Below are 16,993 nucleotides of genomic sequence, written 5' to 3' on the forward strand. Positions count from 1 at the left end.
GGGCTCAAAGGAGTCAGTGTGCTAAAATTTCTTCATTTTCCTTGTTAAGAATCAGAGGTGCTAGTTTCAAATCCTTTTTAGTCTGAAATCTGTATGCTAGATATTGAGTAAGGTGGTTTTATTGTTTTTTGTCACTTTGAATAATATTTCTGTTCATGTTAAAAACAAAATCAACTCTCTGTATAAATATATCAGGTGACCGTTAAGGCCCATGGGCCTCTTGTTTCTTTTAACAACTTCTTGAAAGCTGAAAGATCCAGGGTCCTGATATTTGGCCATAAAGTACCTGGGATGGAGTTCTATAAAGTTTCCCTAAATAAATGACCTTGACTTGCATTCAAGGCCAAATGGATCAAAGATGTGAAAAATTTCAACCAATAGTTCAAGAGATGATACATAACTATATTATGTACTGTATTATGTAGCAAATATTGTGTTTATTACAACTTTGAGTTCTGCCCTGGGTTGAATGTTAAGGATCCCCACCCCAACGCACTTAGTCTTATTCCTATATACAGTAATCTCCCTCTTAAAAACCGCACGGATGTAACTGTAGATTTTTTTGGCCAGGACTATTCCTATGACTAGCTAGCTCAATCAATTAGTGACCTGTAGTCCTATGACCAGCTAGCTCAATCAATTAGTAACCTGTGGTCCTATGACCAGCTAGCTCAGTCAATTAGTAACCTGTAGTCCTATGACCAGCTAGCTCAATCACTTGGTAACCTCAAGTCCTATGACCAGCTAGCTCAGTCAATTAGTAACCTGTAGTCCTATGACCAGCTAGCTCAATAAATTAGTAACCTCAAGTCCTATGACCAGCTAGCTCAGTCAATTAGTAACCTGAAGTCCTATGACCAGTTAACTCAATCAATGAGTAACATCAAGTCCTATGACCAGCTAGCTCAATCAATTAGTAACATCAAGTCCTATGACCAGTTAACTCAATCAATAAGTAACCTGTAGTCCTATGACCAGCTAGCTCAATCAATTAGTAACATCAAGTCCTATGACCAGCTAGCTCAATCAATTAGTAACCTGTAGTCCTATGACCAGCTAGCTCAATCACTTGGTAACCTTTAGTCCTATGACCAGCTAGCTCAATCATTAGGTAACCTGTAGTCATATGACCAGCTAGCTCAATCAATTAGTAACCTCAAGTCCTATGACCAGCTAGCTCAATCAATTAGTAACCTCAAGTCCTGTGACCAGCTAGCTCAATCAATTAGTAACATCAAGTCCTATGACCAGCTAGCTCAATCAATTAGTAACCTGTAGTCTTATGACCAGCTAGCTCAATCAATTAGTAACCTCAAGTCCTAGGTTTGAATCCTCGTTGCCATTTCTCTGCTTTCCTTGCTCATTTGCATACAAATTAATTTTCTTACTGGCCTGGGTGATATCCAATGTCTCTTCATCCCTTTCTCAGTCTGACATCCCTGTAACTACCTGTCATTGACATTTATACTCTAATATTTCCAGTTTAGCCCTTTAAGACTGCAATTACTTCGACACCCAGTTTTTAAAGCTGTGACATCAATATTTATGAGGCACAATAGTCCAGTGGTAGGACGCTGGGCTCATGACCGAAGGATTGTCGGTTCAAGGCACGTCACAGCACTGTGTTGTATCCTTGAGCAAGATACTTTACTCCGCTTGTTCCAGTCTACTCAGCTGTAAATGAGTATGTGGTTGGGCAGTGCTAGAACTGTTGAATGCTAGCTGTGAGCGCCAAAATGGCAGCACCAGCTGTAAATGAGTATGTGGTTGGGCAGTGCTAGAATTGTTGAATGCTAGCTGTGAGCGCCAAAATGGCAGCACCCGCTGTATGCTCCCCAGGGATTTGAGTAAGATATTGGCTGGTTGCAAAGATCCTATAACCACAGATAATACTTTGTGAACCGCTCTGAGACGAACTCCGAGCTAGGTTGTGATAAAGCGGTATATAAGAACCTGTAATTGTTATTATTGTTATAATACACATGTAGCAGTTAGATCAGGAGCTTTACACTAACCATACTAGTTTTAAGTTTTCTTATACAAACTGCAAAGGTTCTCTTATTAAGGATCCCTGTACCACTGCCAAAACCTGTAGCTTTGCTGGCTTTCTGGCATGACTATACGTTTGATCAATCATTTCTGAAAGAAAACCAAGCAGGACATTTTTTGAAAAATTATAAAGATAAATAAACAAAATGTGATCAGCAACATTATTCTGAGTGTAAAACTGCAGGTAGACTAGACCGGGATTTGAACCCCTGACTTCAGATTGTTATGCTGCCACTGTAGCCGATAAGCTACCTGGTCAAATGGAAGTGTCCTGACACAACTGTGCTACAGTACCATTTAGAAGTACAGTTTTATCCAACACAAAATAAAGGGGACATTACTGTATATAGGGGGGAAAACAGTGCATTGGAACAGGGATCTTTAAAACTAGATCACTGGAAGAACATTGTGTGCATTTGTGTAGTTGAGATGGAGGTGATGGCAGTTTCAGCCACCACAGAGACTGTAGCGATGACGGCAGATCTGGTCTGAAGTGGACACCACATCCCTAGGGAGCCAGCACATATCCCCTAACACTTTTGTCTACATACCTATAACTTGAGTTCTTCAATGGCCTGCATACCAATAACACCATTTCAAAAATTTATTCCTTTACATACGATTGTTTTTTTTTATTTTCGCATCTTTGTACCACGACTGGACTTTTTCTCTTTGGTATTGTCTGAGAAGTGGATTATGAGGGGTGCGATTTTGATTAGGGTGATATGAAGTTTGGCTCGGATTGTTCCAAATTAGGCAGTAGTAACATTTCTGTAGTTTGTTCTAGGGGATAGTTTGAGAAACCTACAATGCTTGTGTATGCTATATGATAACAAGGTTTTTGAAGGGAGTGATTTATAAAAAAAAAAAAAAAAAAAAAAAAAAAAAAAAAAAAAAANAAAATCATCTTTATATGTCTTACTCAAGATATTTTGATTCCAGGGACTCATGCAAGTCTAGCATTGGAGTTGAAATCTTTTTTTGGTGGTAACAATTATGACACGTACATTAGAGTGTTAATATTGGTAATGCGTTCCTGAAAGACGGGGCATTACAACAAACACAAGCCAGGCTGCTACACTGCTGTAAACAATGGAGGCTTTGAAGGAAGTAAGGGGCTTCCACTAACTTACAATACTGTTAATCAACTTGTCTCATCTCTCTATTCATATGGGAATGTAGCTGATCATTTTCCTCTTAACATTTTATATTTCTTTCTGTTAAATGTCAATTTAGGTCGCTTCTATTTCTGGACTTGAGTAGATTGTTGGATGCTGTGGCAGAGTGATGTAATACCGCTGTTTGTACTGTCTGTGGGGTATTTGTTCTAGTCAGCCTCCAGCTACCAGACTACATGTCAAACCGTATCAGACAGAAAGTTTACACAAGACAAACTCTAGCAGCCCCTTAGCTGATATGAGGCAAACCATAGCAAACCCTCAGGTATTAAAAGATGAACTGTAGCAAGCCCTCAGCTAATAAAAGACAAACTCTAGCATGCCCTTAGCTGATACAAGATAAACCCTAGCAAGACCCTAGCCAACGCAAAACCTTAGCTGATACAAGACTTAACTTAGCAGGCCTTTAGCTGTTAAGAGACAAACCATAGCAATTCCTTAGCTGATACAGCACAATCAATAACAGGCCCTTAGATGATACAAGACTAAACATAGCAGGTCCTTAGCTGATACAATACTAACCATAGCAGGCCCTTAGATGATACAAGACTGACCGTAACAGGCCCTTAGATGATACAAGACTGACCGTAACAGGCTCTTAGATGATACAAGACTGACCGTAACAGGCTCTTAGATGACACAAGACTGACCGTAACAGGCCCTTAGATGATACAAGACTAACCATAGCAGGCCCTTAGCTGATACACGACTGACCATAGCAGGCCGTTAGATGATACAAGACTGACCGTAACAGGCTCTTAGATGACACAAGACTGACCGTAACAGGCCCTTAGCTGATACAAGACTGACCATAGCAGGCTCTTAGATGATACAAGACTGACCGTAACAGGCCCTTAGATGAAACAAGATTAACAATAGCAGGCCCTTAAATGATACAAGACTGACCATAGCAGGCCCTTAGCTGATACATGACTGATCATAACAGGCCCATAGCTGATACAACACAATCAATAACAGGCCCTTAGATGATACAAGACTGACTATAACAGGCCCTTAGAGGAAACAAGACTAACAATAGCAGGCCCTTAGATGATGCAAGACTGACTATAACAGGCCCTTAGATGATACAAGACTGACCATAGCAGGCCCTTAAATGATACAAGACTGTCCATAGCAGGCCCTTAGATGATACAAGACTTCCCATAGCAGGCCCTTAGCTGATACAAGACTGACCGTAACAGGCCCTTAGATGAAACAAGATTAACAATAGCAGGCCCTTAGATGATACAAGACTGCCCATAGCAGGCCCTTAGCTGATACATGACTGATCATAACAGGCCCATAGCTGATACAACACAATCGATAACAGGCCCTTAGATGATACAAGACTGACTATAACAGGCCCTTTGAGGAAACAAGACTAACAATAGCAGGCCCTTAGATGATACAAGACTGACTATAACAGGCCCTTAGATGATACAAGACTGACCATTGCAGGCCCTTAGCTGATACAAGACTAAACATAGCAGGCCCTTAGATGATACAAGACTAACCATAGCAGGCCCTTAGATGATACAAGACTGACAATAGCAGGCCCTTAGCTGATACAAGACTAAACATAACAGGCCCTTAGATGATACAAGACTGACTATAACAGGCCCTTAGATGATACAAGACTGACTATAGCAGGCCCTTAAATGATACAAGACTGACTATAACTGGCCCTTACATGATTCAAGACTAAACATGGCAGGCCCTTAGATGATACAAGACTAAACATGGCAGGCCCTTAGCTGATACAAGACTGACTATAGCAGGCCCTTAAATGATACAAGACTGACTATAACTGGCCCTTACATGATTCAAGACTAAACATGGCAGGCCCTTAGATGATACAAGACTGACTATAACTGGCCCTTACATGATTCGAGACTAAACATGGCAGGCCCTTAGATGATACAAGACTAAACAAAGCAGACCCTTAGATGATACAAGACTGACCATAGCAGGCCCTTAGATGATACAAGACTAACCATAGCAGGCCCTTAGCTGATACAAGACTAAACATAACAGGCCCTTAGATGATACAAGACTGACAATAGCAGGCCCTTAGATGATACAAGACTAAACAAAGCAGACCCTTAGATGATACAAGACTGACCATAGCAGGCCCATAAGTGATACAAGACTGACTATAACAGGCCCTTTGATGATACAAGACTGACTATAGCAGGCCCTTAGCTGATACAAGACTAAACATAGCAGGCCCTGAGCTGATACAAGACTGACTATAGCAGGCCCTTAAATGATACAAGACTGACTATAACTGGCCCTTAGATGATACAAGACTAAACATAGCAGGCCCTTAGCTGATACAAGACTGACTATAGCAGGCCCTTAAATGATACAAGACTGACTATAACTGGCCCTTAGATGATACAAGACTAACCATGGCAGGCCCTTAGATGATACAAGACTGACCGTAACAGGCCCTTAGATGTTTCAAGACTGACCATAGCAGGCCCTTAGATGATACAAGACTAAACATAGCAGGCCCTTAGCTGATACAAGACTGACCGTAACAGGCCCTTAGATGATAAAAGACTAAACATAGCAGGCCCTTAGATGATACAAGACTAAACATAGCAGGTCCTTAGCTGATACAAGACTAAACATAGCAGGCCCTTAGCTGATACATGACTGACCGTAACAGGCACTTAGATGATAAAAGACTAAACATAGCAGGCCCTTAGATGATACAAGACTGACCATAGCAGGCCCTTAAATGATACAAGACTGACTTTAACAGGCCCTTAGATGATACAAGACTGACTATAACTGGCCCTTAGATGATACAAGACTAAACATAGCAGGTCCTTAGCTGATACAAGACTAAACATAGCAGGCCCTTAGCTGATACAAGACTAAACATAGCAGACCCTTAGATGATACAAGACTGACCATAGCAGGCCCTTAGATGATACAAGACTAACCATAGCATGCCCTTAGATGATACAAGACTGACCATAGCAGGCCCTTAAATGATACAAGACTGGCGATAGCAGGCCCTTAGATGATACAAGACTGACCGTAACAGGACCTTAGATGATACAAGACTGACAATAGCAGGCCCTTAGATGATACAAGACTAAACATAGCAGACCCTTAGATGATACAAGACTGACCATAGCAGGCCCTTAAGTGATACAAGACTGACTATAACAGGCCCTTTGATGATACAAGACTGACTATAGCAGGCCCTTAGCTAATACAAGACTAACAATAGCAGGCCTTAGATGATACAAGACTGACCGTTACAGGCCCTTAGATGACACAAGACTGACCATAGCAGGCCCTTAGCTGATACAAGACTAAACATAGCAGGCCCTTAACTGATACAAGACTGACCATAACAGGCCCTTAGATGATACAAGACTGACCGTAACAGGCCCTTAGATGATACAAGACTGACCATTGCAGGCCCTTAGCTGATACAAGACTAAACATAGCAGGCCCTTAACTGATACAAGACTGACCATAACAGGCCCTTAGATGATACAAGACTGACCGTAACAGGCCCTTAGCTGATACAAGACTGACCATAGCAGGCCCTTAGATGGTATAAGACTGACCATAGCAGGCCATATAATGATACAAGACTGACAATAGCAGGCCATTAGATGATACAAGACTTGCCATAGCAGGCCCTAAGCTGATACAAGACTTACTAGGCTTGGTAGTAAAAGGTAGGTTGAAAAGAAAGAAAAAATGTCTCATTTAGACAATATCCTGTGCGGGGAGTCTTGAAGTGGAAATGTGATCGAGATCTATAATGTTGACTTAACTGTAATGATCTGATCTAGACTATGATCTGTGGAGTCTAGTTGTAGAAATGTTAGATCTATAATGTTGACTAAACTGTAATGATCTCATCTAGACGATGATCTGTGGAGTCTGGGTGTAGAAATGTTAGATCTATAATGTTGACTAAACTGTAATGATCTCATCTAGACTATGATCTGTGGAGTGTGGGTGTAGAAATGTTAGATCTATAATGTTGACTTAACTGTAATGATCTCATCTGGACTGTGATCTGTGGAGTCATAATACATCCTATTAACAGTTGTGGTCATTTGAGGACTGCCAGAATTTGGTGATGGAGGAAAGCCAAAGTTCCCGGATAAAAAAACCAGTGATCTATGGCCAGTAACTGGTGACTGCCCAACGTGGGCCTCGAACCTGCGACACATAGATGGAGGGCTAGTGGTAGCAGAATGTCAGACGCCTTACCCATCTGTGGAGTCTAGATGTAGAAATGTTAGATCTATAATGTTGACTAAACTGTGATATGGAGTCTGAGTTGCTGGATCTCATCTAGACTATGATCTGTGGAGTGCAGGTGTAAAAACTGTGGTATGGAGTCTTGAGTTGGATCTCAATTAGACTATGTTCTGTGGCGACTAGGTGTAGAAATGTTAGATCTATAATGTTGACTAAACTGATACTGAGTCTGAGTTGCTGGATCTCATCTAGATTATGATCTGTGGGATAAATTAACCTTGAAAGATAAGTCCTCAGCATAGGAAAATTGTTTTAATGTTTTTCCTGCATTACCATGTTTTTATCTCCATTGACAGGTTGTTTTCACATTCCCTGATATTTTTTACACTTCTGCATCTTTACACGTGTTTGTGGATGTTAATCGAAGGACAACAAGGCATGGTAATATGTTTTATCTGGTACAGCGCCAGTGAGCATGGGTAGCACCTCCTCATTAGAGGGGCTCTGATGATGATGGTTTGGAGATGTGTATCCAGCTGATTGCAGCATTAACTTTCCCCAGTCAGCCGAGCTGGCAGTATTACATAATGCCCGGGACTGATCTGGTGTACCTATAAATGTTGACAGCGTTGTAAAGTCTACAAAAACCACCAGAGTTTTGGCATTATTTGGGTGGCGTGTACTAGAAGTTGGGGTTTTGTCCTACCCCCTGCCAGCTTCTATAGAACGCTCTTTCTATAAATCACATAACTCAAATCAGGGGTGAAAGACACTATTCAATCAGGATTTTAATTACGTTTAAGTTTGAAGAAAGTTCATCAGACACAAAAAGGAAAGGAGAAACTTAATTCAACTAAATTTTAGAGATACCAGTTAGATTTTGAAGGGTCCAGTTATCATCACCAGGATTGAGGGCCAGCATATTATGTCAGCAGGAATAAAGGTCAAAGATACATCAGTAGAAAAACAGGTCAAGGTTACATCCCTAAGATTGTGGGGGCCAGGGTTTACATCAAGAGAACTGAAGGGTCAAGGATTACATCAGCAGGTATTAGAGGTCAAAGTTATGTCAGCAGGGATAATGGGTCTTACTTCAGGAGGTTAGAGAGGTCAAGGTTTACATCAGAAAGTATCAGAGGTCAAAGATAAGTCAGCAGGGATAAGGGGTCTTACTTCAGGAGGTTAGAGCGGTCAAGGTTAACATCAGCAGGTATTAGGTCTCAAAGATGCGTCAGCAGGGAGAAGGGGTCTTACTTCAGGAGGTTAGAGCGGTCAAGGTTTACATCAGCAGGTATTAGGTGTCAAAGATACGTCAGCAGGGATAAGAGGTCTTACTTCAGGAGATTAGAGTGGTCAAGATTTACATCAGCAAGAACTAGTGGGTCAAGGTAATCAGTAGGAATGAGGGGTCAAGGTTCATATCAGGAGGAATAAGGGGTCAAAATTCACATCCGGAGGATTCAAGGGTCAAGGTTACCCTTCATTAGGAATGAGGGGTCAAGGTTCACTTCATTAGAAATGAGGGGTCAACTAAGGTTCACATCATTAGAAATAAGGGGTCAAGGTTCATATCAGGAGTAATAAGGGGTCAAGGTTCACATCAGTAGTAATGAGTGGTCAAGGTTCATACCAGGAGTAATAAGGGGTCAAGGTTCAGTAGGAAATAAACAGATCAAGTTTAATTACACTAGCAGTGATGAGGGGAAGGGGTTTAATAAGGAATTTAATTTGACCAATAAATCTAGATTTACGAGTCCTGTTGGAGTTATTACATTTTGTTTATTCTTGTTTAAGTGATAAATATTCGTTTTTTACTCTTCCAGCTATATATGGGATCTGGTTTTATGACAAAGAAGAATGCACTCGGATTGGTCAGCTGATGAACAGGTAGTGTAAACAGGCCTATAAATCCGACCAAGTAGAATGCACTGAGCAGCCTCCAGTTAAGATTATAAAACAAGAGTACAATGTTTGTTAGTTATCAAACAGGCTTCACTACTTTAATGCTGGCATGGCAGTTATTGACCAAAATTTCGCTGAAAAAAGTTGGTTTTCATTTCAATATATATTTCATATGACAACAAATATACATTTCTATAAGAGTTCTTCTGTAACCAAATACACATTTCTGTAAGAGTTCTTCTGTAACCAAATATACATTTCTGTAAGAGTTCTTCTGTAACCAAATATACATTTCTGTAAGAGTTCTTCTGTAACCGAATACACATTTCTGTAAGAGTTCTTCTGTAACCAAATATACATTTCTGTAAGAGTTCTTCTGTAACCAAATATACATTTCTATAAGAGTTCTTCTGTAACCAAATATACATTTCTGTGAGAGTTCTTCTGTAACCAAATATACATTTTTGTAAGAGTTCTTCTGTAACCAAATATACATTTTTGTAAGAGTTCTTCTGTAACCAAATATACATTTCTGTAAGAGTTCTTCTGTAACCAAATTTTTGGATTACATGCTTTAACATATAAACAGCAGAACAACGACTTTTTCTTAGATTAAACAGAAAATATAGAAACTTAAATTGCATTGCACAAATGAGTACTGTCAGTATTAGCTCCTGGAAAAATAACATAATGAAGCTATCCATGAAAGTAAGATGTAAGAATTGAGGATTTCATAGTGACCTCCCTTGATTTAACACCTACACTATACAGGTATCCAACAACCTGTTTGTTATTTAATGCTAAATAATTTATTAGTTTATCATTTAAGCGAATTGACCCTTCCTTTTATGATAGCCCTTCACTTTCGTAAACAAGTACTGTACCAGATTTTAGAATTATCCCCCTTTATCATCTTACATTATTGTACTTGTTCGATTATAGAGTTGTGATAATTTTATGGTGGAAGATAAGTAGGGTATGATATTCTGGAGCTTAAGTCATAAATTATATTGTCATTAATTACTGTATACAGCTTTTAATATTCATCAGTAATATTTTCACATATATATGCTAGAAAATGTTAAGTTTGGGCTATGTTTTTTTTTAAATTGTAGTTTCCATAAGTCATTTTAAAAATAAAACTACTGCAAATAAAACCCCTGTATACATTGAATTATAGAATTATTGTGCAAATTAGAAAATGTGTTACAGCTTAGGATGAAGCTCCTAGTATAAAATGTATTTTTTTATGATAAATATTTCAGTGACATCTTAAAATTTGGTTAAGATCAACTCAGGTGATCCTGGACATTACTTGGTCAACTCTGCCTGAGGATTGTCCTGAGCTATCTCAGTTTTGTCATAACCATAATTATCTCCCCTATATGAATCATTCCCTTATAAAAAATGCCTTTTACAGCTTCCTGCAGCAGGTGATTGATAGCCAGAAGGCTAAGAGTGGAGCCAGGAACACAACTTCTCCAAAGGCTGACCGACCCATAATTCCTGCCCTCGTCATGGGTAACAAAAATGTGGACATAATGCAGCTCTTGTCCAAGGCACAGCATGAATATGACAAGGTGAGCAATTCACTTTTTTTTTGTGTACAAATTCTACCCTTAATTTCTACGCACAGCTTTCAACCACAGTTTCCATCAACATCTATATCGCACATTCTACTAAAAACTTCCACCTTCAGCTTTAATCCTCAATTTCTACGCACAGCTTCCATCAACAGCTTCTTTCCACAGGTTCTAACCTGTCCCACAGTCTCTATCCACAGCTTCTTCCCTGTCCCACAGTCTCTTTCCACATGTTCTACCCTGTCCCACAGTCTCTATCCGCATGTTCTACCCTGTCCCAAGTCTCTTTCCACATGTTCTACCCTGCCCCACAGTCTCTATCTACAGGTTCTATCCTGTTCCACAGTCTCTATCCACAGCTTCTTCCCTGTCCCACAGTCTCTATCCACATGTTCTACCCTGTCCCACAGTCTCTATCCAAATGTTCTACCCTGTCCCACAGTCTCTATCTACAGGTTCTTCCCTGTCCCACAGTCTCTAACCACAGCTTCTACCCTGTCCCACAGTCTCTAACCACAGCTTCTACCCTTACCCACGGTCTCTGACCGCAGCTTCTACCCTGTCCCACTGTCTCTAACCACAGGTTCTACCCTGTCCCACAGTCTCTATCTACATGTTCTTCCCTGTCCCACAGTCTCTATCCACAGCTTCTTCTCTGTCCCACAGCCTCTATTCGCATCTTCTACCCTGTCCAACAGTCTCTAACCCCAGGTTCTACCCTGTCACACAGTCTCTAACCGCAGCTTCTACCCTGTCCCATTGTCTCTAACCACAGCTTCTACCCTGTCCCACAGTCTCTATCCACAGCTTCTTCTCTGTTCCACAGCCTCTATCCACAGGTTCTACCCTGTCCCATAGCCTCTATCCACAGGTTCTACCCTGTCCCACAGTCTATCCACAGCTTCTACCCTGTCCCACAGCCTCTATCCACAGCTTCTACCCTGTCCCACAGTCTCTATCTACAGGTTCTACCCTGTCCCACTGTTTCTATCCACAGCTTCTACCCTGTCCCACAGTCTATCCACAGCTTCTACCCTGTCATATAGTCTCTATCCATAGCTGCTACCTTGTCCCATAGTCTCTATCTACAGGTTCTACCCTGTCCCACAGCCTCTATCCACAGCTTCTACCCTGTCCCACTGTCTATTCACAGCTTCTACCCTGTCCTATAGTCTCTATCCATAGCTGCTACCTTGTCCCATAGTCTCTATCCACAGCTTCTACCCTGTCCCACAGTCTCTATCTACATGATCTTCCCTGTCCCACAGTCTCTATCCACAGCTTCTACCCTTACCCACAGTCTCTATCCACAGCTTCTTCTCTGTCCCACAGACTCTATTCGCATCTTCTACCCTGTCCAACAGTCTCTAACCCCAGGTTCTACCCTGTCCCACAGTCTTTAACCGCAGCTTCTACCCTGTCCCACTGTCTCTAACCAGAGCTTCTACCCTGTCCCACAGCCTCTATCCACAGCTTCTTCTCTGTTCCACAGCCTCTATCCACAGGTTCTACCCTGTCCCACAGCCTCTATCCACAGGTTCTACCCTGTCCCACAGTCTATCCACAGCTTCTACCCTGTCCCACAGTCTCTATCTACAGGTTCTACCCTGTCCCACAGTTTCTATCTACAGGTTCTACCCTGTCCCACAGTCTATCCACAGCTTCTACCCTGTCCTATAGTCTCTATCCACTATCCACAGGTTCTACCCTGTCCCACAGTCTCCTCTATCTACAGGTTCTTCCCTGTCCCACAGTCTATCCACAGCTTCTACCCTGCCCCACAGTCTCTATCTACAGGTTCTTCCCTGTCCCACAGTCTATCCACAGCTTCTACCCTGCCCCACAGTCTCTATCCACAGGTTCTACTTCTTCCCTGTCCCACAGTCTCTATCCACAGGCTCTACCCTGTCCCACAGTCTCTATCCACATGTTCTACCCTGTCCCACAGTCTCTATCTACAGATTCTACCCTGTCCCATAGTCTCTATCCACAGCTGCTCCCCTGTCCCATAGTCTCTATCCATAGCTGCTACCCTGTCCCATAGTCTCTATTCATAGCTGCTACCCTGTCCTATAGTCTCTATCTTCTACCCTGTCCCACAGTCTCTATCTTCAGGTTCTACCCTGTCCCATAGTCTCTAGCCACAGCTGCTACCCTGTCCCACAGTCTCTATCCATAGCTGCTCCCTTACAGCCTCTATCCACAGCTTCTACCTTGTCCCACTGTCTATCCGCATGTTCTACCCTGTCCCAAGTCTCTTTCCACATGTTCTACCCTGCCCCACAGTCTCTATCTACGGGTTCTACCCTGTCCCACAGTCTCTATCCGCATGTTCTACCCTGTCCCAAGTCTCTTTCCACATGTTCTACCCTGCCCCACAGTCTCTATCTACGGGTTCTACCCTGTCCCACAGTCTCTATCTTCAGGTTCTACCCTGTCCCATAGTCTCTAGCCACAGCTGCTACCCTGTCCCACAGTCTCTATCCACATGTTCTACCCTGTCCCACAGTCTCTATCCACATGTTCTACCCTGTCCCACAGTCTCTATCCGCATGTTCTACCCTGTCCCAAGTCTCTTTCCACATGTTCTACCCTGCCCCACAGTCTCTATCTACGGGTTCTACCCTGTCCCACAGTCTCTATCCATAGCTTGTCCCATAGTCTCTATCCACAGCTTCTACCCTGCCCCACAGTCTCTATCTACAGGTTCTACCCTGTCCCATAGTCTCTATCCACAGCTGCTACCCTGTCCCACAGTCTCTATTCACAACTTCTACCCTGTCCTATAGTCTCTATCCATAGCTGCTACCTTGTCCCATAGTCTCTATCTACATGTTCTACCCTGTCCCGCAGTCTCTATCCACAGCTGCTACCCTGTCCCACAGTCTCTATATAGTCTCTATCCACAGCTTCTACCCTGTCCCACAGTCTCTATCCACAGCTGCTACCCTGTCCCATAGTCTCTATCCATAGCTGCTACCCTGTCCCACAGTCTCTATCCTCAGCTGCTACCCTGTCAAACAGCCTCTATCCACAGCTGCTACCCTGTCCCACAGTCTCTATCCACAGCTGCTACCTTGTTCCATAGTCTCTATCTACATGTTCTACCCTGTCCCACAGTCTCTATCCACAGCTGCTACCCTGTCCTATAGTCTCTATCCATAGCTGCTCCCCTGTCCCGCAGTCTCTATCCATAGCTGCTGCCCTGTCCCACAGTCTCTATCCACAGCTTCTACCTTGTCCCACAGTCTCTATCCATAGCTGCTACCCTGTCCCACAGTCTCTATCCACAGCTTCTACCTTGTCCCACAGTCTCTATCCATAGCTGCTACCTTGTCCCACAGTCTCTATCCACAGCTGCTACCCTGTCCTATAGTCTCTTTCCATAGCTGCTACCCTGTCCTATAGTCTCTATCCATAGCTGCTACCCTGTCCCGCAGTCTCTATCCATAGCTGCTACCCTGTCCCACAGTCTCTATCTACAGGTTCTACCCTGTCCCACAGCCTCTATCCATAGCTGCTACCCTGTCCTATAGTCTCTTTCCATAGCTGCTGCCCCTATCCACAGCTTCTACCCTGTCCCACAGTCTCTATCCTCAGCTGCTACCTTGTCCCACAGTCTCTATCCACAGCTGCTACCCTGTCCCACAGTCTATCCACAGCTTCTACCCTGTCCCACAGTCTCTATCCACAGCTGCTACCTTGTCCCACAGCCTCTATCCACAGCTGCTACCTTGTCCCACAGTCTATCCACAGCTTCTACCCTGTCCTATACTCTCTATCTACAGGTTCTACCCTGTCCCACAGTCTCTAACCACAGCTTCTACCCTGTCCCACAGTCTATCCACAGCTTCTACCCTGTCCTATAGTCTCTATCTACAGGTTCTACCCTGTCCCACAGTCTCTATCCATAGCTGCTACCTTGACCCATAGTCTCTATCTACAGGTTCTACCCTGTCCCACAGTCTATCCACAGCTGCTACCTTGTCCCATAGTCTCTCTCCACAGCTGCTACCCTGTCCTATAGTCTCTATCCACAGCTGCTACCTTGTCCCATAGTCTCTATCCACAGCTTCTACCCTGTCCTATAATCTCTATCCATAGCTGCTCCCTTGTCCCACAGTCTATCCACAGCTGCTCCCCTGTCCTATAGTCTCTATCCACAGCTGCTACCCTGTCCTATAGTCTCTATCCACAGCTGCTACCCTGTCCTATAATCTCTATCCATAGCTGCTACCTTGTCCCACAGTCTATCCACAGCTGCTACCCTGTCCTATAGTCTCTATCCACAGCTGCTACCCTGTCCCATAGTCTCTATCCACAGCTTCTACCCTGTCCTAGAGTCTCTATCCACAGCTGCTACCCTGTCCCACAGTCTATCCACAGCTGCTACCCTGTCCTATAGTCTCTATCCACAGCTTTTAATGTGTTGTATTTTTAATTAAACCGCCAAGAATTTGCAGAAAGTACAAATTTGTTGACAAATCATATAAAAATATTCATCTCGAATCAATCCTTTTATCTGTGCTTGGACATCACATTTGTTAGTTCATAACTACATGTATACATGGGGGAAATTTATGGACAGATTCACAGATGACACAGTTATGAGATCTATATATGATACATGTTCGTTCCAGCTTTATGGTCCAAGCAAATTGAAACAATATTGATATCATTTAACACTGACTATTTCTAGTGCAAAGTTCCAGGAGTGGATCCCAAGCCATTTATTGACAATCCTAACGCATCAGCCACCAAGGCCTCAAACCTCATCAAACCAAAACCCCTCAAGATTCCTGGGGCAGCAATGGAAGAGGAAGATACAGGTAAAAAAACAAAAAAACAACCATTGTGGTCCTGTATTGTGTTTGGTAATTGCTGATAAGCTATGGTAAAGTTTTACAAGGCTCTATTAAGTTTGTCTGCATTAGTAATGCATGATATAGAACCACAACACCATTATGTATAATAGTAACCACTTAAGGATCCCTGTCCTATGGTATAGAACCACAACACCATTGGGTATAATAGTAACCACTTAAGGAACCTGTCCCATGGTATAGAACCACAACACCATTAGGTATAATAGTGACCACTTAAGGATCCCTGTCCCATGGTATAGAAGCACAACACCATTGGGTATAATAATGACCACTTAAGGATCCCTGTCCCATAGTATAGAACCACAACACCATAGGGAATAATAGTGACAACTTAAAGATCCCTGTCCCATAGAATAGAACCACAACACCATAGGGTATAAAAGTGACACTTAAAGATCCCTGTCCCATAGTATAGAACCTCAACACCATAGGGTATAATAGTGACAACTTAAAGATCCCTGTCCCATAGTATAGAACCACAACTCCATTGGGTATAATAGTGACCACTTAAGGATCCCTTTCCCATGGTATAGAACAACAACACCATTGGTATAATAGTGACCACTTAAGGATCCCTGTCCCATGGTATAGACCCACAACACCATTGGGTATAATAGTAACCACTTAGGGAACCTGTCCCATGGTATAGAACCACAACACCATTAGGTATAATAGTGACCACTTAAGGATCCCTGTCCCATGGGATAGACCCACAACACCATTGGGTATAATAATGACCACTTAAGGATCCCTGTCCCATGGTATAGAACCACAACACCATTAGGTATAATAGTAACCACTTAAGGATCCCTGTCCCATGATATAGAACCACAACACCATTGGGTATAATAGTGACCACTTAAGGATCCCTTTCCCATGGTATAGAACCACAACACCATTGGTATAATAGTGACCACTTAAGGATCCCTGTCCCATGGTATAGAACCACAACACTATTAGGTATAATAGTGACCACTTAAGGAACCCTGTCCCATGGTATAGAACCACAACACAATTAGGTATAATAGTAACCACTTAAGGATCCCTGTCCCATGGTATAGAACCACAACACCATTGGGTATAATAGTAACCACTTAAGGATCCCTGTCCCACTGCACTGTTTTTTTCCTAGAAACATTAATTTCCCCCTTCC

General features: G+C 42.6%; 1 protein-coding gene across 3 annotated transcripts in view; it reads left to right on the forward strand.

The window, feature by feature from the left end:
* Window positions 1–16,993, forward strand: part of LOC110461244 (mRNA-decapping enzyme 1B-like) — a 132,411-nt gene that overhangs the window by 94,398 nt on the left and 21,020 nt on the right. For all 3 annotated transcript variants that reach the window (XM_021514640.1, XM_021514642.1, XM_021514643.1), the window contains 3 exons: window positions 9,293–9,356; window positions 10,792–10,951; window positions 15,654–15,783. In XM_021514640.1, the coding sequence (XP_021370315.1) occupies window positions 9,293–9,356; window positions 10,792–10,951; window positions 15,654–15,783 (354 nt within the window). The remainder of the gene's footprint in view (window positions 1–9,292; window positions 9,357–10,791; window positions 10,952–15,653; window positions 15,784–16,993) is intronic.

The sequence above is a fragment of the Mizuhopecten yessoensis genome, unplaced genomic scaffold (genome assembly GCF_002113885.1).
Source record: "Mizuhopecten yessoensis strain PY_sf001 unplaced genomic scaffold, ASM211388v2 scaffold10591, whole genome shotgun sequence".
NCBI lineage: Eukaryota > Metazoa > Mollusca > Bivalvia > Pectinida > Pectinidae > Mizuhopecten > Mizuhopecten yessoensis.